This window comes from Mirounga leonina, unplaced genomic scaffold (genome assembly GCF_011800145.1).
Source record: "Mirounga leonina isolate KUSES-001 unplaced genomic scaffold, KU_Mleo_1.0 Mir_108, whole genome shotgun sequence".
Classification (NCBI taxonomy): Eukaryota; Metazoa; Chordata; class Mammalia; order Carnivora; family Phocidae; genus Mirounga; species Mirounga leonina.
Genome location: NW_023270237.1, coordinates 681,134 through 705,697, shown reverse-complemented (window position 1 = coordinate 705,697; position 24,564 = coordinate 681,134). Strand labels below are relative to the sequence as shown.

At 38.4% G+C, this 24,564-nt stretch overlaps 1 protein-coding gene across 1 annotated transcript in view; it reads right to left on the bottom strand.

Annotated features, from left to right (window-relative positions):
- LOC118019423 (protein bicaudal C homolog 1) overlaps nucleotides 1-24,564 on the bottom strand; it is a 281,958-nt gene that overhangs the window by 8,713 nt on the left and 248,681 nt on the right. The window contains exons 9-19 of the mRNA XM_035018592.1: nucleotides 23,834-23,965; nucleotides 21,555-21,741; nucleotides 19,583-19,744; nucleotides 18,785-18,981; nucleotides 18,515-18,647; nucleotides 17,831-17,987; nucleotides 15,582-15,747; nucleotides 12,662-12,701; nucleotides 12,108-12,262; nucleotides 5,998-6,154; nucleotides 2,584-2,744 (exon numbers count right to left, since the gene is read on the bottom strand). Coding sequence (XP_034874483.1) covers nucleotides 2,584-2,744; nucleotides 5,998-6,154; nucleotides 12,108-12,262; nucleotides 12,662-12,701; nucleotides 15,582-15,747; nucleotides 17,831-17,987; nucleotides 18,515-18,647; nucleotides 18,785-18,981; nucleotides 19,583-19,744; nucleotides 21,555-21,741; nucleotides 23,834-23,965 — 1,647 coding nt within the window. The remainder of the gene's footprint in view (nucleotides 1-2,583; nucleotides 2,745-5,997; nucleotides 6,155-12,107; nucleotides 12,263-12,661; nucleotides 12,702-15,581; nucleotides 15,748-17,830; nucleotides 17,988-18,514; nucleotides 18,648-18,784; nucleotides 18,982-19,582; nucleotides 19,745-21,554; nucleotides 21,742-23,833; nucleotides 23,966-24,564) is intronic.

Below are 24,564 nucleotides of genomic sequence, written 5' to 3'. Positions count from 1 at the left end.
AGGCATAAAATAACTGACAGCTATGGTTAGTAATTATGTACGTAGACATATCATCTGTGAAAGTGGCTAAATATTCAACTTGCTTACAATAAACTGAATCCCACAAGGTCACTTAATGGGGAATTCTTGTTAAGTGATAGCTGAGCATTAGAAAATATCCTACATGAAAGAAACAACCAAATTTATACTTTCATTCAAATTATATGGAAATTGAGATATTCTGTTTTCATTTTGAAGGTATATCCAAATCTTAGAAAACCTCTTCACTTATCATGTCTAAAGATGTGTTTTTAGAAATTCAATTAAATAGAGATTCTCTATTTTAGGGATCCTCTCTTTTTAAAGGGCAAGAGAGTAAATATTTTAAGCTTAGTGGGCCAAATTATCTCTGTTGCAACGATTCGACTCTGCTATTTTAGCTTGAAAGCAGCCATAGACAATATGTAAATGAATGAGTGTGGCTGTGTTTCAATAAAACTTTATTTACAGGCAGGTTTGCAGGCCACAGTTTGCTGACCCCTGCTCTAGCTAATATATATTCGATAAAGGCAGTCTGGCTTTATATTATCATGTTCTCTTCCTTCTTGGAGTAAATGGATAAGAAGTACCTTTAAGATACAAATGTAGGGATCCGAAGGGGTACGTGCACCCCAATGTTTAGAGCAGCAATGTCCACAATAGCCAAACTATGGAAAGAGCCAAGATGTCCATCAACAGATGGATGGAGAAAGAAGATGTGGAATACACACACACGCAATGGAATATTATGCAGCCACCAAAAGGAATGAAATCTTGTCATTTGCAACGACATGGATGGAACTAGAGGGTATTATGCTAAGTGAAATTAAGTCAATCAGAGAAAGACATGTATCATATGATCTCACTGATATAATCTCAGGAAACAAACTGAGGGTTGCTGGAGTGGTGGGGGGTGGAAGGGATGGGGTGGCTGGGTGATGGACATTGGGGAGGGTATGTGCTATGGTGAACACTGTGAATTGTGTAAGACTGATGAATCACAGACCTGTACCTCTGAAACAAATAATACATTATATGTTAAAAAAAAAAAAAAAAGATAGCAGGAAGGGAAAAATGAAGGGGGGAAAATCAGAGGGGGAGATGAACCATGAGAGACTATGGACTCTGAGAAACAAACAGGGTTCTAGAAGGGAGGGGGGTGGGAGGATGGGTTAGCCTGGTGATGGATATTAAAGAGGGCACGTTCTGCATGGAGCACTGGGTGTTATACGCAAACAATGAATCATGGAACACTACATCAAAAACTAATGATGTAATGTATGGTGATTAACATAACATAATAAAATAAAATTCTTTTAAAAAGTACCTTTAATAAATTTATTTCTATGCTTCTTTAAATAGTAAATAAATATAGATAAAACAAATCCAGAATATCATTGAATAACAACTAATCTTTCACTTCAAAACCTTCTTTGGACAAGTTAAAATACTTCTGCCCTTGAACTTCTCAATCAGCTACCCTTGTCTAACCTGCAAAACTAAATAAGTAAATGCAATTTTTTAATGCATTTGATGAGGAAAATGTTATTCAACTTAGAAAATCCTCAGTTAAATGAACACTAATTTAGATTCAGGGAAAAGAAAACAATCAATATACCCTGAAATCCAATACACACATGACAACGTTTTTGTGGTGTTAAAAAACAAAAAGTTCACCAATTAAACTTAATTACTTATTGAACCATGGGCAATACATTGAATTTATGATATAAACTGCATAATAAAAATCTTAGATTCTTTTTGATGGATATGTGCTTGGGAATTAGTGACTTAATCAGATGTTCTCTAGCATGAACTAAGCCAAACTAGCGCGAAACTTAAAGCACGTCTGGATTTGTAAAATACATACATTCATAGAAATAGTCTAACTTTCTGTTGCACTGGCTTTGCTGTGCTGTGTCCTAGTAATATGACAGCATTAACAGAAAGAATCATGTTCAGGGGCTCTTCTCTTTAAGTCCCCGCATAATAGCCGTGGCTGATGGGTTTGGCCAAAATCCATGGCGGTGATGTTTCAGAAGACATCGCATTTCTTAGTTCAGGCAAAAGCCAAGCAGTAAATTAATGAATAAGTTAACGTATATAAAAAGCACATTCTATTCTGTGGGAACAGATTCAGTAACATGACGAAGATGGGGTCAAAAACAACCATAGATATTTATTTCAGATGTTGTTTTTTAAGTGCCATAAATAAAGATAAAGATTAATGACTGAAATTATCTTAAATACAGACTCTGCTGCTGAGGGAGCTGTGAATCAAAAGTTCCTATGAATCAATACACTGATTAGGTCTTTCAGCTAAAATTGGGGAAGGTGTGTTTTTGGAAACACAATTTTCTATTTCTGCTATCCTGTGTTTACTGGTTGCACTAAATAAATAAGAAATGAGATGACATTTTTCTTAGCAGCACAAACAAGTTATGGGACTCCAGTAAATGCTCAGTGAAAGCACCGCCATAGATCAGTAAGTGATTTCATTCTAGAAGCCATCACACATACAACCCAAATGAAGATGCCCGGGAAAGTAAACAAGTAGTGACTGACCTCTTGTTGCTGGAAGACGTCTGTGTATTTGCCCAGGCCCAGTTTGCTAAAGAGCTCAGGGAGGTCAGAGCCTTTGAAAGAGCTGTTCAAGTTACAGCCATTGCTTCCCGTCAGCGAAGAAATGCAGTCCATGTAATTGCTGCTGCTGAGATAGTGCTCCGCTGGAAGGCAAAGGAGAGACAGGCCTGCAGTGTAAATGCCCAGAGACAAGATGGTTCAATAAAAAATTTTAGTCACTCAAATATTTTAGATTTCATTGTTGGGCTGAACAGGGCAGGAGCTGCAGAAATACAGCAGCTCTTTACTGAAACACTGGCTTTTCATTAATGGAATGCTGGTTATGGCTTTCAGGGAGGCTCTTGCCATTAAGAAGCTACAGTTGGGAGGCCGCAACTCAGCAACAGTGCCTCTGTAGTTAATAATCATTAATCATTTTCTCCCGGAGCATTCGGAAGCATTTGCTCTTTATAATTGATTTGATGTGAATTAAATGAGAAATTGGAAGAAAGATGATCCCTGGGATACAATAAAGGTATGGAAAGTTACTCTAAGTCCAGGCTCCTTTTGGAAAGCAGGATGGCCCACTGTATCCACACCTGTGCTTTCCTGCTGTCAAAGGAATTGTAGGATATTGCAACATGTAAATCTCATTCTTTACAAAAATATAATTGGGCAGTTAGTTCACAAAACAGAGCACTTTTAAAATTAAGAGCAAATATGAAGGGTAAGAATGGTGCTGGAGTTTCTGGATTTAACTTATGACAGAAACGAATCTATCTCTTGAGAAAAATTCTAAGCCAGCAATGCTGAACTTGCCTTGACTCTGCGGCTGATTTGGTGGGCAAAGATTTCTTCAGGTTGTCTGTGGTTCTCAGACCCAGTAACATGCACTGCTGGGTGATGGACTAGTGAGCCATGCCTAGTACTTGACCAGATACACAAACACTCTTCCAGAGATGCTTCGGAGAGCCCAGCACAGCTGTGTAGCCATGCCTACCTCCCTGACCAACAACTGGCTCTCATCCACGTGGGAATTCTTCCTCTCATACCGAAGTTGCAGCTTCGGGAAGGATTCCCAGACTGATGCAGGCGGAGGGTGCTCACCTAGCTAATTAGATACATCAAGTCTCCTTTGGTCAAATCTAAGAATCCTGTTCTGCACTGTTTTGTGTGCCACTAATCACTTTCTCTGGCCATTTCATCTCCCAATTGAGAGTATATATACTTTCTATATCTCAAGTGGAAGGAATTTCCTGATCAAGTTTCTCTTTCTCTTAAAAACAGAGAACTGGCTGGCTCAGTTGGTGGAGCATGTGACTCTTGGTCTTGGGGTCATGAGTTCAAGCCCCACAATGGGTATGGAGCCTACTTAGAACTTTTAAAAAGTACATATTAAGAAAAACAGATGTTTTATCTCTTGTGGAGAGAAAGTATAGAGAAAAGGGCCCAGATCAAGCCCTGCGGACACCCAGCACTTAAAGGTAAGGACCCAAAGTCATCAACCCATTGAGGTGCTAGGTTGAGGCTGACATGAAGCAGAGTGTGAAGAGCACACGGGAGAACTGCTGGAGTTGACAGTATGGAGGTTACTGGCAGGATGACCATATAATTTACTGTCCAAATGATATACATTTACGTTCTTTGCGAATAAAAGAGGGAGTTACTGAGAATCACACTGGAACAACTGGTGTAAACAGGGAAGTCTGAAGAAAACCTGGACATTGGTGATTTTGAAAAGGGTGTCAAGAAAAATGATCTAAAACTGTGCTGTTGAATATAGTAACCACTGGCCACACGTGGCGACTGAGTTCCTGAAATGTGGGTGGTGGGATAATGTTTGGTAAGATTATAAAATCTGCTCATACCAGATTTTGAAGACAGCACAAAAAAAGAATGTAAAATATCTCATAAAAATGTCTTTATATTGATTACGTGTTTAAATGATAATATTTTACGTATCATTGGGTTAAGCAAATACACTAGTAAAATGTGAAAAAGAAAAGATGTTTTAAAATAAAGTATTCTTAGTGATATTATGGTACATAGCTTCCTTTACAGTTCTTTCTATCTTAACTACTTGTAGTTTCTATATTCTGTTTTAAACTCCCTCTGCTCTTAAAACACCTAACAAAAGGCAACCAACTCCGTGTCCTTAATCATTCTTTCTTATTAATGAGTTCCCTATCTTAACTCTAATCCTGAACTTCAATGCAGCTAAGTTGTACAGTCGATTTTAATTATCCAGTGCTAAGTGAAGGGAAAGGAGATAAAGACAGAAAAAGAGAGGCACAAAACGAATTTATACTGAGCATTTCCAGCCCTAGATCTGCATCCAGCACCAGCCCGCCTCTCAGCTCCATGCTTGCGTAGTGGTGGGGCGCCCTGCCCGGACAAGTATCCAGGCTAGTACTGTCAGTATACTTGCATTATGTTTTCTTATTTTGACTTGGCTGACACCATGGCCGGCCTTTTCAAATCTGAGACTCTTGACAACATGGCCGACCTGACTGACGGTAACAACTGACGGTAGACCACGTCTACTACACTCGTTCAGATTGCCGTTCTTCAAGTATTCTTCAGATACTCCACGCTATGTGTTTCACGATTCCAGAGTCATCAAAAACCTTGAAAAAGGCCATTAAGGGCCTACCTTGTGATTACTATTGTCAATTCTCGTCTGCTTACCTATTTTATTTATACAGCCCAGAAGTGTGGGTGCTGTTACAGACAAAACCACTGGACTTGTTCTGAGTCTCAACCACATTTATTCAAAGCCAGAGCCTCTGTGCTTTAAACTCTTTTTTCTATTTATGCCAGTTCGGCTATATCTTGCCAGTTTAAAAAAATCAGATCTTGCCCTTCACCTTTAGTAGCTATCCACCGGGCAGACTTACTTCTATTTTCCAAGATGCTAATGTGATCACATTCGGCTCAACTCCTTTACATCGTCGTCTTTTCCTCATCATCTGGATGCTTGTGTGAGCGTGACTCATCCATACATTCATTCAACAAACATTTACTGAGCGCCTAGTAAGTGTCAGAACTGTTAGACATTTGGGAAGAAATAACAAACAAGGCGCAGCCTAACAGAATGCTCGGCACATGGGCACTTAGTAAGTGCTTGCTGAATGAATGAATGTGTTTCCTAGCTTGTAAAGCTCAAATTCTCCACAAGTATAAAAGTGTAAGTATAACAAGTGCTAAGGGAAAGCACAAAAGGCAGTGGAAGCAGAGAACTACGCTATCTACTTCACCTGGAAAAACAGGGAAGGCTTCACAGAGGAAGTGGCATATGATTATGCCAAATACTTGAAGGCAGGGGGTCCAGAGTTTATATTTGAACATCACCCTAAATCAAATAGACAAATTCTAGACTGATTATATCTAAAAGTATGATGAAAAGTCAAAGCTCACTTGATTTGTTTTGTTTACGTTTGGGGCTGCCAACCGAAGCTGCAAATTCACTAGGACTCGGGGGTCCTATTCCATTTCGGTCCCTCCAGTTATCAGATTCACTTCCACTTCCCAAGTGTTCACGACTGTTGGACCTCGAGAGGGACATTGATGAGCCCTGTAAATAATCAAAACCAGATGAGAACATATTTAATAAGGTAGGTTTCCTGAGATTCGAGGAGAAAAGAATCTACATTAGACCATCACCAATTACTTCTATTGTTAACCACTGCAGGTTCCCACACATGCTGATTCTCAGGAGTCTGTGGTACCTGTCTATATAGCCTCTGTCCTCCAACCACCAAGGACACCTGGTAATATACATAGTGAAGTCTTTCTCCTTCATTATCAGAGTGCCCAACAGAGTTCTGAGAGCCCCCAGTATAAAGACTTGCTCCTATAAGGTTTAGAGCAGTGAATACTGAGAGTCCTCCCTATTTTGGGGAACCACAAAACAAATCTTCCAGCTGGTATAGCAGAGATTCTCTGCCTTGGATCACTTACGAAGGACAAATGGGAAGATGGTGTGGCTAGACCCAATGCTTTGACAGGAATAGAAGTGAGTCAGAGTGGAGAGAGGGCTGCCATCTCTTCCATGTGACCCTCATCCAAAGAATGATAGGGTCTTTCCAATAAATTACAAATACCTGAAAAAATTTACCTTTTTAAATTCCCTCCCAATAAAAATAAAAATTTAAAAGATCTCAACGTTTGCACTGAATTTGCATTTATTTATTCATTTATTTAATCACTGGCACTTTTCTTTGTACTGTATCTATAGTATTCAAGTCAGGATTCTCTGATTTTCAAAGTAGTATGTTTGTTGGGCAATTCTAAGAGAATCTTTCACTATTCAGTAAATTCACATAATTCAGTCTCACAGCAGCATAACCACACCTTCCCTTTTTAACACTTTTTTCCTCAAGGCATCGTGACCACACTTCCCAGCCTACTCCCTGTAGCTTTGTAGGATCTTCTTCCCCTTTTCCACTCCAAATGTCACATTACCCTGGGCTTGGCCCTAGCATTCCTTCTCGTTTCTCTCTACACTTTCTCATTAAGTAATCTCAACCTCTTTCAGAACTTAATGACAACCATGACTTCCAACTTTTTACCTCCAGATTTGACTTCCCTGTTGAAATTTATAATCATGGAATTGCCAATCTGACATTCCATTTTACTGTCCTGTAGGCATTTTAAACTTAGAGTGCTTGAAATTGAATTGTTAATTACTCATCCCCACTAGCTACACCCATACACACTCCTCCCCCAGAATTCCTACATCTCACCCAGAGCTTCTGAGTTGTTCTCGGCCCTCCTTCCCCCACCACATCAAATCCATCAACAAATTCTATTGATGTTATCTCTAAACATACCCCAAATCTACCCACTTCTCTCCATCTCCACAACTGTCACCTATTGCCTCCTTACGAACATTTTATTCTACTCTTGCCTCCCACCCCAATACCCATTTTCCATAAAGCAACTAGGTTGATTTTTTAAAAGCAAATTAGAACAAATGATACCTTCTGTATAGTCTTATAATGCTTTTCCAGTACTTTGCCATGGGCTGAGGTGCTCCCTAACTGATCCTCTGCCTCTTTAACTCTCAGCCTTCAACACTCCACCACCCTACCCAACTTCTGCTCCATGAACTTACCAGCTGGTTCTGACTTCAGGTGATCAAGGCCTATTACTGTTTCTCTAGATCTTCACAAGGCTGGGCCTTTCTTGTCATCTAGGTCTTAGCTTAAATGTCATCTGCTCATAAAGGCCTGCTATGACAACCTAATCTAAAGCAGTCTCTGTTTCATATTTATCAGGGATTTTTATTACCTAAAGACTTCTTGTTTATTTGTTTTGTATCTCTCTGTACACACCAAAAGAAAGTTCTCTCCATGAAACCAAGAACCTGGGTTCAAGCATTGTATCCTAAAATTGTGTCGAGAACACAAAAGGTGTTTAATAAATATTTGTGGAATTAATCTATAGATACCTTTTCCTACATCTATGGGATGCCCTTTGCTGACTTTTGGGAAGGGGCAGAGGGAAGGAAGGCTCCTGAGACCAAAGAAATGGTGTTTTCAGTTAAAACCATCTTTAATATTTTACTTCAAGATAAATCCAGTGTAGCAAAGGAAATAAGAATATGCTCAAAACTGGCAACTACCAGAAAAACGTCAATGAGATCATTACTGTAGTATTTATATGTTATTTAAAATTCTGCACCTAAACTCTTTTTGAGTATAAAAATACATTCATCTAAGATCTAAGCAGACTTAATGCACACAGCTCTATCAGACCTGGCTAAACACGGTGATTTCTAAAAACATTAAGTAAAACATAATCTTGTGATATCTATTAGTTCATTATCTACTCACTAATTTAAAGTATCACAAAGTGCAGCTCATCTCCATTCTTGGATTTGTAAGACTTAAAATAATCAGACAACCTTATTACTCTTAGTGGTGGGGAAATTAAAAACCATCTTTGATTCCCAATGCATGTTTTTATTTGCTTCAGAGAATATGCGGCAGAGATGGGTAGCAAACAGAGAAGGAAAATCCCAGACCTTTTGTAGTTCTGTTGATGTGACAGAGATATTGCGGGTCAAAGCAGCCTTTTGTTCAACCTTTTGTGCCTCAATGTTTGATCAAGTGGATAGGGTCATATTTTTGAGTCTTGGAGAAAACAAAAAAATGCCTCAAACTGCTGCTTCTTATCTGAAGGAGCTCTTTGGAACAGGCTCATTTCTCAAAGCTGCCCTAAAACTGGAAACAACTGCTCAAGTCTAGCTTCTCAGAAATCTGAATAAGAAGCTCAAAGCATCGGGCGCCTGGGTGGCTCAGTTGGTTAAGCGGCTGCCTTCAGCTCAGGTCATGATCCTGGAGTCCCTGGATTGAGTCCCGCATGGGGCTCCCTGCTCAGCGGGGGGTCTGCTTCTCCCTCTGACCCTCCCCCCTCTCATGTGCTCTCTCTCTCTCTCTCATTCTCTCTGTCTCAAATAAATAAATAAATGAAATCTTAAAAAAAAAAAAAAGAAGAAGCTCAAAGCATCAACTTCTTGCCTCAAGCAAGCTTCCTAGAGCAGGAAATTCTGTGTGCCTTGATCCCTGGAGCACTGAGTGAGCAGCCCACACCCATCAGAACCTATTGGCTAAACATGCTTCTTCGCATAGATCAGCATTCTACTTGTCCATTTGATTTTGTTTTGCTTTGTTTGGAAAAGAATAAGGAAAAATGAGTGTTTCTTGCCACCTTCTAATTTCAAAATATTAGTGCTGTAAGCAGAGATGTGGTTAATCCTTTAATAAAAATTTTTAAGTTCTCTCTGTTTTTCCCCAGGTCCTTCTCCATCCCACCCCGTCCCTATGTCCTAACCCAAAGAAGCAATCCTCACTGCTCAGTTTTTAAGCCCTCTGAGCTATAGCAGAATAAAGGGAAAGGCATGCATGTGCAGATAGCAACTGCTGGATAATATTAGATCTTACTATTGTAAGGGACCTTTCCATCCCCTTTCAATGGATTTGGGATGCATGGGGCAAAGGTTCAAGTCTTACACAACAGGGAAAATCTAGAACACCATTACCAAAGAAAGTGTGGTTATATCTTTTCATCAGCACTGTTGAAGGGGCTATAAATAAAAACAGGTTACATGGTGAAAGCCCATGCACTGATCTAGCTGCTCACACCCTCTCCCCCACCTTCCAGTGTGAACAGCTTGCTAGACATTAGCCAGGAAGGGGGAACAGGCTAGCCCAAGATAGCCAAAGCAAGAAAAGCCACAGGAGGGAGTTCAGCCATTGAGTTGGGACCCTGCACATCTCTGCCTCCAGAAAGTGGTCTATCCATCCTAGGACAGGGGCTGGAGCAGAAGAGTCTTTTAGGTTCTGAAATAATTTCTGCATCATCCTCCTAGTGTTACACCCCTTGAGAGCAGTGTTTCTAGAAGGGTGTCAGCATCAGAATCATACTAGGCTTTCGCTGAAAATGTAGATTCTTGATTCTTCTCCTTATCTGATGAATGAGGTCCTGAAGGAAGTATGTGCATTTCTACCAAGCTCTCCAAAGTGAATCTTATATCTGTTAAGCTATGGCAACATGGTTCTAGATCATTTACTTACCACCTTTGCTATGTACCCTCTTGGGTTAAACCATTAATAAGAGAAGTATAAGGAAATTTTTAAAAAATAAACTCAAGTCCTTTCTGTAACACCTACTGCCATGACCTCAAGTAAGACACTTAACTGATCAGGGCCTGTCTTTCCTCACTGGGAGCTTGTAGCTCTGAATAAGCTTGTGGATGAAATGCACCATATAAATCACAAAGAAATAAATTATGTGGTTTAAGATAATTGTTCTTAGCACAGTATGTGTTCATATAATACTCTGAGGCATTCCTTTGGATATAAAAAGCAAATCTAGTTTGAATGTGGAATAATACTTCCAGCTATAAGCTGTCATATACATAATCTCAACTTTCAGCCAGTGCTTGGTTTTCTTCAGGGTAAAGTTCTCCATCTGAAAGAATAGTAGCTGCTCGATATTATGAGAACTTACCACACACCATGCTACATACTGGACACTTTCTTCCAGGTCATCCTCAAGACAACTCAAATTAGAAAACAGGTTCAGAGGGGAGAAGTCACTCCTCAGAGCGTCCATGTATCAGTGGTGGCTGTCAGACCCCACAGCCTGTTCACTTGACTGCTACATTATCAGAATGATAATCATTTCAACCGATAATGCTGCTGGTCTTTGAGAACACAACTGAATTAGCATTTCTAGGGTAAAATATTTCATCTCTGAAACTACAGAAACACGATCAACCACATAACACTCCACTCTGCCAAAGGCAAGGGTGACTGAAACTGATGACCATAGGCGCATCAGCTAAAAGCCTAAGAATCAGCACAGCAGTTTTAAGGTCTCTGCCAACAAAAGGAAAGCTTATTTTCTCTCAGAGCTATAATGGCAGAAAGAGGAGTGTGCCTCCTAGAGCCTCAAAATTTTTCATAATGGTTCCTACATTCTAGCTCCTTGACAGTAACTTCAGTCTTTAAATACAGGCTGCCAGGTTGCTACTGTTAAGTCTGACAATGAAATTCATAAGAGACTGTTCTTTTTAGTATTTTCTTTTATACTTAAAAACAATGGGAAAAAATTGCATGTTTGCTTTTGCCTTTCATGAACAGTCTAATTTATTACAAGGAAAACTGGTGGAGAAAAGAAGGTCAATCTACAATTGCTAGTCATTAGACTAACAATTATGAAACTCTTAAGCAGTATTTGTTTTCCAGCCTACAGTGTTCTGGTTGAACACTGTGATTCTTGGATTGATGATTTTTATGCACGTTTGGGTTTGTATACTCTCCCCAGTACTAAGTGTGCATGTGTGTGCTCTAATTCCGCCCCAACTCACAAAAGGCTTACGGCCAAAATCTGATACTGTCAGACTGAAAAGGCCTTGCTTAGCAAGTCACATGCAGCCTGGCTGAGATGTATGGAACGCTGGATCCTTTCCCCATACGGCAAGGATGCCAGCTTCCCAGTCGCACCCTGAGCAGTGCAGCCAACATCTGGGAAACATAAAACTTTGGAGCTCTTGTTTATGATACTTCCTGCTGTGTTCCTGGCATATGTGAACATGCTAAATTTTTAACTCATATCTGAAAACTTATTTTTGTTGAGTATTTTCCTTTTCTCCCCTATAGTGGTTCTGCTAGTGAGTGATACCCTTAAATAAAGGGATTCTTTATACATTTTTATGGAATATTACATCTGTCCTTTGCTTAATCTCAGCCCTGCTCTATCATTTGTGACACTCTCCCCCTAACAAAAACACATTTATCCAAATTTACATCTCTTTAACAGCTGATCAACAACTTTGAGAGAAGCTACATAAAGACCATAATATATTAGATTGTGTCAATTTGATAGCAATATGTTTACAGGAACAGAAATTAGAACAAATCACCATTAACAACTTTTCCTTATGTAAATAAAGAATGGTACCTCTTGTTTGCTGAGAGAACAGGCAGGAAGAATGGGTAAGGCGTGACACTACAAACCTCAAAAGTGGTTGTCATTGTGGGCTTATAGGACACATGGTTGGCCCTTCTCAGCTCCTTTATAGTTTCAGCTGGCATGGATTTAGAAAACCCGAGGCCACTCCAGGTATTTGTGGGTGTTCTGACTTCCGTCACCACTGGTTTCTTTAACATAGCTTTGGGAAACAGCATATTAAAAAATGTTTGGTATTTTTAATGTTTTTCTAAAATAAAATATTGATGAATGTTGTTTCTTTGGTATATGTACAGAAATTATCACTGAATATTATTTCTTAATATATAACGAAATACCTTAAAATATTTTCATAAAATACTTTATACAAAGTAACAGTAAATTGAAAAATGCTACATTATTTCTTAATTGCTCTAATGCTAATCTATTCAACAAAATACATTCATCCCCAACAAAATTTATGCAACTTGAACCTCAACATTCTAGGTTTCTTTTTATGAAGGTCCAATTTCTCAGTTCAACATGACTACTAGGAAACTTTTTATGGTCTCCTAGAAAAAAAAGAAAAATCAAAGTACTAGGTCATTAACATAGCACATACCTTTGGTTGCTAATAGCTTCTTTTGTTCATAGTCAAATGCCTGAAAATAAAAGACAGAAATATTTTTATTGCCAATCTATCCAAATGTCTTGCCAATACCCCATAATTAGAGAACAAAGGTTCTGACTACAGCCCATGAATCTGCGTGGGACACATGCTAAGCTTTGCACCATATTGTGACAGTAATGTAGTACAAGTCTGATAAATTTAAACATGTTTTCAAACTAATTAATTAGAATAAATTAACTACTTCTAACATGAAAGTGACAAAATTACAAATTTTCCTTCAAAAGGGAAATAAATCCTATTTACTGTGAATATTTAACACACCAGGACCAATAAATGCTAAAGTATAGTGAATAACCCAATAATAGCCAGGCTAAGTTTCAAAATAATGCATTACCAAAATGTTTTCTGGTTATCAACTGGCCTCTTTGTTTCTCTACATCCCCTCCTCACTTAAGTAAAGCATGGCCTGAAATGGGATGATGTTAAGACAACTTAAATTATTTAGCCTAATTGGCACAGTCTTTGCTTTTGAAGTGAGATAAATAACACATGTCTAGCTTTGTTCGGTAATGACATTAAGCAATACAATAAAATTAAACTTAGCTATCTCTTCTTGTACTAGATTAGGATGTCACCATTCATTCTTTCCATTCACAATAAGTGACTTCAGTCATAGTCAGGTCTACCGAGGACCAAGATAGGTCATTTTGAAGAAAGCAGTCCAGATACAGCTACATCTCAAATGCAAACAGTGTTCTCAGCTCTCCAATTTAGGGACTATTTAAGGTTTGATTTAAGAATGTCTTAAAGGCCTACCAGGAAGGCCAAGAACCAATTGGTGAGAGCTCTTTTGACCCTTCTTTTAGGAGGACTATACCATCGTATACAGCGTGTCCATATAATTTATGGTCTGAAACAGGATACTTCTGAGAGAGAAATGTGCTACAAATAAAATTTAGGCCAGAATTATAAAAGTAAATGGGCTGACCCAGACAAACTAGGATGTGTGATTAACTCTAAGAACATGACAGTAAGTCAGGAGAGCTAGATTTTTAAGTAACACAGTTTGATAATGTTTTTGAAATCCTAGGTCTAAAATGGTACTGGGAATTAAAATCAACTTTTAATGATTAGATCCTAAATTCACTTGTTCAATAAATATTTACTGAGTGTCTTCTGGTTAAAGAAATTATGTTGTTCTTTGTAGAATACAACAATGAATCAACAATGGTCTCGAGCCTCAAAACACATAGAATCTTAGCAGGGATGTGTAAAAAAAAAAATAAAATAACTACAAAATAAATTAGGAAGTGAGGTAAGTGTGAAGAGAGAGCTAGAGATACAGCATTCCAAGAAGGGTCAGGAGACAGAGATCATTTTTAGCTGCAGGAATCAGAGAAGTCTTCAGTCTTTCTCTGTCAATGCTTGGTGACTATTATCATTGAGTTCTTAGTGATTTTAAAAGTTAGCTCTTCATTAGTAGCATAAATACATCTATTTAAGTTGAAACTCTATCACCAAGAACATTTTCATCCATCCTAAGAGAAAGGAATGTGAAAATGGTTGACTAGGTGTAAACTTGATGGAAAAGAAGAGACCCACAAGATGGACAAAAATCAAAAGGGACCATACAGGGGATTGAGTACTTATTATATAAGAAAATTTTAATTTATATTAACTGAAAATAAATCCACCAGAGAAAATGTAACAAATGTCTTTTTTTTTAACTTTGTTACTTTATAAAGGACACAGGTTATGTAAAAACATTCATCTAATAACTCATGAAAATGTTCAAATGTGAAGGATTAAAAAAACAGACAAGCAGGATTGAACTGTTCTCACTAAAATTATAGAAGTATAATTTAGTTACATGAATTTCTTTCTTTTTTTTTTTTTAAAGATTTTATTCATTCACTTGAGACACAGAGATACAGAGACAGAGAGCATGAGCAGGTGGAGAGGCAGAGGGAGAGGGAGAAGCAGGCTCCCCGCTGAGCCAGGAGCCTGATGTGGGGCTCGATCCCAGGACCCTGGGATCATGTCCCGAGCTGAAGGCAGACGCTTAACCATCTGAGCCACCCAGACTCAAGATGAATTTCTTTCTTTCTTTGACACAGCTATGACAGCTTGTTTTTAGGATTCTGTGAAAAGCTTTTCCTTTTTTGGGAGAGGTGAGGGGTTTGGGGATAATATATCTTTTACTATGAAGTAGGAAAGTCTACCCAGTAATTCTGATACTGAAATCAAAGGTAGTAAGAGTCTCTAAAAGCACAAAGTACAAAATCCTTCTCTCCCATATTGTGGTTTTTATGGAAATCAAATTTCTGAATTTTATGATCAATAGTCTATTTTGAGTAATTAGCCTAATACTTTAAAAATGGATACAGAGAAGATCCCTGCTGAGGAAATTGTTTAAAATAATCATAAAAATCTCTCAACTAACATAGTCATCAATAATATTTAGCATCTACTTTCAAAAACCTAAAGCATCCCATTAGTTATTTTTATAACTATCTAAATGACACCAAATTTATCATCTCCATTAAACAGAAAGATATTATATTCACCCAAGACTGTTATGAGGTAGTAATACTTACAAGTAACAGCTTTCACATTTATCTAAAGTTTAAGTAACAGAGAAATAATATCATTTGCATAAGACATAGTGACACAGACCATTTTATGTCAATTTTAATATGATATTTTAAAGAATTCTTCTCACTCAAGCTTTTCATTTTTAATGTTTATGGCAAAACCAATTCCTAACTACTACATATATATTTAAATTGAATTCCGACTAGAGTGCCGAAGGAAAACCAAATTTCTACCCTATTGCTAACATTTGCTGAACTCCCCATTCCCTAACCCTACCACCCCATATTTGGATGACTCTCCCATTTCTCCTCATTACCTGCATGTTGACATACGATGGCCGCGGGGCTAGGCGAGCCCTTTCGGAGTTTTGCTGGGCAGCTGCGGCCCTCTCTGCAGCCCGCTCACTTCCGGGAGCCTTCTTGTCAGCCAAAGGGCTTTCTGCAGCACTCAGCTCGGCGTCAGAGAGCAACCTGTCAGTGCTGCTGTGAGACAGTTTGGAACTTAACACTCCATGTTTATATACAAACGTACTGAACGTCTCGTTTCCTGTGTGCACATTTATTATATGTTTACTACTGTCAACTATTCACATGTGTTATACCATTTCGTCTTCCCAACACTGCTCTGAGGTAGGTAGTAGTAGTATTCCCATTTGACAGATGATGGATGTACCTTACCCAAGGTCATACCTCTAGTAAATGGTACAGCTGGAATTTTAACCCAAGCGTATGACTCTAGAGCTGGAGTTGAAACTATTTCATGATACATTTTCCCAAACACTGTATGTCGTGTGTATGGCGTATGTCTGTCATACATACGGAATAGATACACGGACAAGATTTCTAATTGGCATACATTAAAGAGATAGCAATGACTTATGCATATGCAGTCTAAGCAGAAACAAGTCAATCTGAAGGCATGCAGATGATCCAACTCTTGTGTGTGAAATGCACATGGTATTGCTAACAAATCTACTATGACAGAGGTATCAGATAAATAAATATTTCCCCAAACCTGTTCAGGGTGCACAGATGAACATAAAAATGACCCTTAAAATAGGAAAAATTATCTGAATTGCAAGACTGGTAATGCCTTATACATGCACCTCAAGTTCAAATCCAACTGTATGTTAAGCTCAAGTAGAAGAGAAATAAACAGTATTAGTAGAATAGCTGATTTGATTTGTTCATTCTTTCTTTTGTCATTCACTGTTCCATTGTGCCAGGGGAATTCAGAGGAATTGAGAACAGGCTATTGGAATATAAGAGGAGGAGCCCTGCACTTTGTTTGCTTGACATAAGTTCCCGGTGGCTTCACACAGGACATCAGAACTGAATGTAAAGGGCCTCTGCAGGTTCGGCAGGTGAAAGCCAGGAGGACAGCGTAAGCAAAGCAAAGGAAGCAAGCGACGTGGACAACTGGTGTATTTAAAGCCAGACTGTAACAAGATTAGACTTCTGTGTCCAAAAAAACTGCTGGAACAAAATAAAGGACTGACTGAGCTGCTGAAAGGGTAGAGGCAGAGAGACCATTCTAGAGGTTGCAGCTTAATTTAGATGAGAGGTAAGTTCAGAACCTATTTAAGGACGAAAGGAACAGGCATACCCTTCAAATGCTTCAACACAGTGAAGAAAGCAAATTTACTTCTCTAACCTATGCTGAATACTGTTCACTGTGGCTAACAGTACCAGGTAAGGAAAAACGCAGATAAAGCAGATTTGGACAAAATGGGAACAAGAGTAATTAACTGACCAAAGAGTTTATAAAAACAAAACAGATTTTGGTAAGAAACACAGGAAATAAAAATATAAAGGCTATATTTGTCTTAAGATACTCTCCTCGGTAAGGATATACAAGAAAACTAACAAGACAGTAGAGGAAATTGGGTGGAGGGAGATGGATGGGAGCAAAATCTTTCAACATAGAAGCATTCCACTGTATTGCCTTTTTTTTTTTTAAGTGTGAATAGACTGTCTTTTTGAAAAAAATAAAGTAAATAGAAAAAGAAAATAGAGTAAGGATAAGACATCTGTAACTCTGCTATTATGGTAAGGGAGAGTTACAGTTACTACAATATATGCATTTATACTCACTGTGGTTTATAAGAAATAAAATCATGAAACTGTCAAGTATTTACTACCAAAGTCAGCAATTAACTACCTTGGAACAAGGAAGCCATAGTTTAAGTTAGAAATTCAAAGCAAAATGAAGGAGAATTCACAGCAGGAAAATTTCTAACAGAAAAATCAGAGAGTAAATATTGCTTTGCTGAAGAGCAGGGAGGATGTTAAAGTTTCAGAGCACAGAGATGGTTCAGAAAACCCAGATACAAACCCAACCACTATTGAGAAGATGTAAGAGTGAAAATTACCAGATGGTATTCCTTAATAGAATTTTTAAAAGGAAAAAGAAAAGATAATTATAAAGAAAAATAAAAAACACTCTTGGAGAAGATCAAACTCACTTGAACCAAAGAATACCAACTACTGAGAGTTTCAAACAAATCCAGCCTGTTAGACATTTTCTTTCAAAGGATCAAGGACTTTTAAAGATTAAAATACATACTGTAAGTGTGAGTTTTTTGTGCCCTGCAACAGTTCTACTGTCTGCCTCTTGGCACAGGAAACTTTGGAGGGACCCATCATCTGTTTCAAGTCACCAGCATTCCCAGAATGGGAAGGACTTCGAGGCATGCCTACTTCAACAAAAGCATCGTTACAACCTGCAGAAGGGATAAAGTGAAAATCCAAATGTCACCTTATCATCAATAACCACCTGCGATGGAAACAAATCAGAACCAAACTCAAGGGAGACCCAGGCATAACAGCTTTCAGCTGCAAAGAAGACACTTTAAATTCAGGCTGCCCCAAATTGCATTCAAGATGAAATCTAAAGAGAAGACCCTCACAGTTTTAAAAGATTATTAGGGGTGAAAGGGTTTTAAAAAAAGAAATACTCTACTTGGAAAAAAATTGTAACATTTAGTAAATTGATGCTTTCCTCTCACACAATTACATCCACTTTAATTTTGAAGTTCCAATGTAATGGGAAGTGATTCTTTCCGTGGAAAGTGTTTTTCAGTTTATCTTTCCCTGTGTTCTTTGGAATTTCATTCAAGATGTCTTTCTGCATACTTGAGGCAGGATGAGTCATAAATGGTTAGCAAAACCAACTTGACATCACCACAAAGACTTTACAATCCCCTTTATCCAAGTAACAGACCAGGCTGAAGTTCAGAAGGAAAGTTACCTTCCACAGGGTTTGATTTGGGAGATGCCTGCTCAGGTCCAGTTGTCTGTCTAGATGGATCACTGTGATTCCCACTCAGTACTTTTTCTCCAAGTGATGAAGTGGATATTGCACCATATTTTATATTCGGAGACTAAAGTGATAACAGAAAACAACATACAGATATGGTCACAATTCTAAAATTCACTTCAGGTGAAAGTTTAAACATATTACCAGTGGCTTATCTCTTACAAACAGCATAGATCACACTACTCTAGCAAAGGACATTACCTGTGCATGTCCATTTAAAGAAGCAGAGATTTTTTTGCCTTCTGTCTGCATACTGTTGACATGGACATCAACAGGAGTCAAGCCAGGAGGGGGCGACGGAGCTGTGTGCCCGTAGGTGGGTACACCAGACAACAAAATATTAGTTAACGTGGCTTGGGCAGTAGATGGAATCATAAGGTGTGGTATAGCAGAAAAACCTACAGTGACATTTCATGAAGACAGATATTAGACAGGAAAAAACTCAGATTCAACAAATATTACTTTATTATTTTCAGTAAAAACAAAAAACTTCATCTCTGTTGCTATAAACTCAGTAAGAGAATTCAGTTTTGATACCTCTCTGTAACTAGGTTTAACATTACTATAAAAACACAAAGCAATGTTCAAATGGAAGAAGACTTTAGAGAATATTTAATCGAAGCTCTTCACTGTACCGCTGAGGAAACTAGCTGGATTTCGCACGTGCATATGCCTGTCAAGCACATTTGTCCACCTGGAACTGGCATTTCCTAATTACCAGGCAGGTGAGCTTCATGTGTCTTTGCCCCTGCTTCCTTGCTCATCATACTCTTTTTCCTGATCTGTTTGACATGTCTGAAGATCATATTCTACTTTCATGAAAAACTCACTGCTTTGTCATGCTTCATTTTAACTAATTTACACACTGGGGAGTTTCTGTTTGGCTGCAATATGCTTTGAACCATAATTTTTCCCCAAGGAAAAGAGCCACTAGTAAATGTCATTTAAAAACGGACACCTAAAACCACATGCCTTTGATTGTACTTAAAGGATACTCACCTGTGGCACTTGAAGTGTTAGCAAGTGGGGGTGCCCATAACGTGGGGCTGGGGGTGCCAGAACTTGGACTTTGCAAAGGACTGACTGAGCTATTAAGAGCATTCAAGAGTGAGTTTGGGGTTGTTGATGTGTTTAGAGATAAGGTGGTAGGCCCCAAAAGACCTGCAATAAATGAATGCGAAGTCAATATGCATAAATTCAAGGTTTAAAAATACAGATGGCACCAATATTCGGAAGGCACACTGAGATAGTCTGATATTTTCCAAATACAATATGAGTGACAGATTATCTTCTTTTAAATATTCACAGGAGATACTGCATGCTACAACTCCAACACAGAACCCAGACTATCTACAAATAGACGCTGATCAGAACGGGAAGTTAGGTGTATGTAAACCAGGGAGGCAGTCAGGGTCACCGAGCAGTACCAGCTGCTTTGCACTCACTTCGACGAGCCAGGATGAACAAACTTCTGCTCAAGTGGAGACTCATTTTTATTTCTCTGTATAACTCACTTGTTTTCTGTTTCCAAACAAACTCTTTTCAAACCACTTACAATTAGCAGAGAACAGGGGAATGGCCTCCTGCCGCAGAATGACTACATTCGGCACATTTGTGGAGAGGCCGAGCTACTTGGAACAGTTTGCATTCACTGTGTCAAAACACATGACTTCCCTGTAGTCCATGGTCCATCTCAATGAGTATGAAAGCTTTCCTCAGAAACAATTTTTTGTTTTTTGCTTCTTTTAAGGATTTAATGTTTGATTTAAGTAATGAAACTTCAGGCATTTAAATATATTCTAAAGCAAAATATGAAGTTGTATATAACTTCCCAGGAATATTTTAAGTATTAAGTATTACAGGATAGGAATAGACATGAAAACATTTTAAACATTGAGTAACTGAATCTTTTCTCTGGTGCAGGAAGAACTTGGTTCCTGCTCAATTATCTCAGGGGCCCTTCCTGACTCACATGCATGTATTGTTATGAGTTTTCAGATCTCCAGTGGAAGGAACAATTTTGGGAGATCAGAGGCCAAGGGGAAAAGTGTCTGTCTTTACTGTAATGGTGGGCTACCCGGAATCTTAATCATATTATAATCATATAATTTTTAAAAGCAAGAAATAGCTATTAGAAAAAAAAAATTACAGAATGCTGAGAGTATTTTTTCTGTCTCAGATCAATACTGAATGAGGCGAAATGATTTTCTAGGGTTATTACATTCACTTTTTTTATTAAGGCTACTGAAAAATGTGCAAGAAAGTAGTGAACCTAGCATAATTGCAATATGGCAATGAACTCTAGCCTGTTAGACAGGAATCCATAAATGAGGTGGTACATACCACAACTATGAGGCGCCTCACCTCACTTTCTCAAAGAACTAAAGCACTGAGGGGATGATGCTCTTTCATCTTCTATTCTTTGCCTTAGATATAAATACAGGTCTATTTGCTCCTCTTGGTAGCTCCAGGCTAGATTTCCTTTGTGTCTGGGTGAAGCAGTTCTGACCACTGGGAGTGGGGGTTCTGCTCGCTTTCACTTCCCCCTCTCCCTACCCCTCATACAGATTTGCAATTACTTTTTGAAAAGCAAACTGGATAATCTTTACCTCTAGGGATGGATGGCAATATTGCAAATGCAAGAGAGAAAAAACACATAAATTATAGTCAGCCTGCTCACTTCACTCTCAATGGCATTCTTAATTTAGAAGAACAAACACAGCCACTGAAAATAAAACAGTCAGACCTTGATTATGCCAAAATAAAAAGAATCTAGGTAAAAAAAATCTGTGGAGTCTAACAAAAAACCCAAAATGGATTGATGTGAGTTTTGTTGCTTTTTCACCTAATCTTAGGGCCTGACAAGGGAAAAAAATAGCCTTTAAAATGTAGCCCCAAATGGTAGAAAGAAAGGGAACTAGCTAAGCAATCCCCCAGTGACTGAGAAGCGTTATAATAATAAATTTTATACCTAGTCCAGTGAGTCCAAGGCCTGCTGAAGCTAAGATGTCCAGGCTGGGACATGCCAGGCCGGCAGGGCAGGATGCTGGGGACGGGCTGGTTGCTATGGTAACCCCACTGCTTTCAAGTCCGAGGAGACATTTCCTTGCTTCATACATATTTAAGGCATTTCTCTCAACACTTTTCACAATCACAGACTATGAAAACACACAATGGGAAAGAAAAAGGTGACATGCAAATAGTCTACAATGAATTGGGGAGGTGGGTTAGAAATGAATATGGTAATAAGGATTCCAAAAAGGAATATATTGATGCGGTTTTAAAATCAACTAAAAATTTTAACCACTTATTTCTTATGTTTACTCCTTGTGGTAAAACCACAAAGGGTTAGTTATAATTTACTTGGTGTGTCCTGTGTTTCAGGCACTGGGATAGAAGCTGTACATAAATCTTGATGCTTGCCAGAAACCTTCTGGATGGGAATTATGATTCACATTCAGTGAGGATAAGGGACCTACCACTGGTCACGGCCTCGCTGGGCTGGGGCAGCGAGAGGACTGGACCTCGGGTCCTCCGCCCCTACAGCCCATTCTCTTGGCAACCTCTTACTGTTACATGAAAGCTTTCTCCTTGATCTCATCTTTACAAAACAACTCAAACTTGTCACCATATACAGACTGCATGGTAACAGTCACTTACATTTGACATTTATAGTCTCCTAGTTAACTGATAGACCTTGAGGTACCACTATTCCTCACTGATGGCATATCAATGGCAAAGCTTACGGTAAAATAAATTTCTAAACACTATATTTTTTTTCTCAATGGACTCATCTAGAAAATTGGAAGTGTGAACTCAAGAGGACAGCCTCCAATGGGGCAATAAAGAAAATCTATGACTGAAAAAGCAGTTAAAGCAGGAGTCAGCACTGGGGCCAGCTAGACAGAACTAAATGGCCGTGGGATGCTACAAGGCTCCAGAGTTCTCACTTACAATCTATTCTCCCCTGACCTGGCTCATTTCTTACTGAACTCCAGGAGCTGCGCTTGCGCCTGACTCTTCACGTGCACAAAGTCTCTTCTGTCTTTATCTTCCAGTCTTGGTGTCTGCAGTGACTCCAGTCAAATTAGTCAAGCATGACACTTCAAGGTACATAAAATTAATGTCCTGCTCTCTAACTTTAAACTCATTATATCAAGTTCACTTAGAAACAAACCTCTCTTTCCCTTTAAAGTTTTATTTTGAAGAACGCATGATTGTTTTTCTTAAGTTGGACACTGAAAACCATGTTATTTACATATATAAAAATCATCTATGATACATATTACACCATGATACATATATAATAAGATTTATAGAAATTAAAAAATGGAAAGCACAGCTGTTTGGGGTTTTACCTACTGGAATAAAAAGTATACATAAATGTTATCATTTAGTACACGTTATTATGCACCTTGCTTCTTTTATTCCACACCATTCTTATCTTTTTGACTGTGGTACATAGGTCTCTGCAGGGTGTCTCACTGGACGTAGAATGCTGGTGGGCAGGAGGATATCTGTTTTTTCGGTGTGATTAGAAGGTCCTAAATTGCTCCTCAAAGTGGGTGTGCCAATTTACATGACATTAAGGTAGGAACATTCCTCTTCCCTCATATTCTCACTAGCATTTAATATCATCAGGTTTAGCCCATTAAATTTGGACTATACATGGAATTATTGAAATTTTGCAACATCTTAGAGAAAGAAGTTCCTAGAAGGCTTGTCCCCCAGAAGACTGGGGACATGTCATTATTTACTTTTGATTATCATTATTAGTTTATTATTTTATTAAAGAGAATGGACATCTCTTCTTTAAATCTCCAGGGTTAGCAGAGTGGCTCACAAAGAGTATGTAAACTAAGTATTTTTTAATTGCACTGGATATGTACACATACACATACACACTTAACACAATGTTCAGCCTTATCAACTCTCTGATAACTCAGTAAAGCTGAAAGTTACCAGGTTGCAAATGAATAAAAACACATCTTTGCTTTCTTTTTCATATGTTTGTAAAAAATAATGGTCATTAAAAATGAACTCCAAAACCAACACATAAAGAAAATGATGATCAATAATGAATGTTTTTACAAACTTACGTATTTAAATAACAAAGTATAATATATAATGACATATGTATTATATAGAATATTTAATTCCATGTATATGCAAATACACATGTATATGAAAATAAAACTATCTAGAATGTGATATGATACGTGGTTCTCAGGGTCCAGACTCTGAACCAACCTTGCTTGGTTGTTTCGGCTTTGGTTTAATACTGATGAAGACATCGAGCTGTTCCATCAACTGAGCAATGAACTGTGGATCAACTTCAATTTCTTCCTTCATATCAAACATCAACACAAGGGGAAGACAACCCTAAGAAATGTCACAATAGAAAGTGTAGGAAGTAAAACGTTACTCATTTAAACATCTGATAATTTAACATGCCTACAAATAATGCAATATTCTATGGGCTGAAAGAGTAAACCAAAGTATGAAAGCTGAATCACATGCTTTCACAAAGCTTAGGGAATTAGTGTGGAAATAATGCTGAGGGCACAAACTATTTTTGAACGACAAAATAATATGTGTCTGAAGTTTCTGTTATTGGCCCTAAATTTTTTACCCACTTTCCACCTTGGAAAATTCCTCCATTCTCTGACTTCCGTTTGTTAGTGATGCCAGAAACTAGATCCTGAACCACATCAAGGGCACTAATCCTGTGCTTTTGCTCAAAGACTTACAGTACTGGTTTTTATTGTCTTCTGAATGAAATCTAAACATGTCCCAGCATTTCAAGATCTCCACATTTTGGCCCAGCTTTGCTTGTACAGTAACAGGCCTGCATGTCCACACGTCTGCCTCTTCCTAAAGGCTAGACCAGTCTCCTGACTATTTTTCAAACAGATTCTGTACTTGGGTCTCAACTCACCCAGAGGCTTCTTCACCAACTGAAGACCTACCTCTCTTCTGGG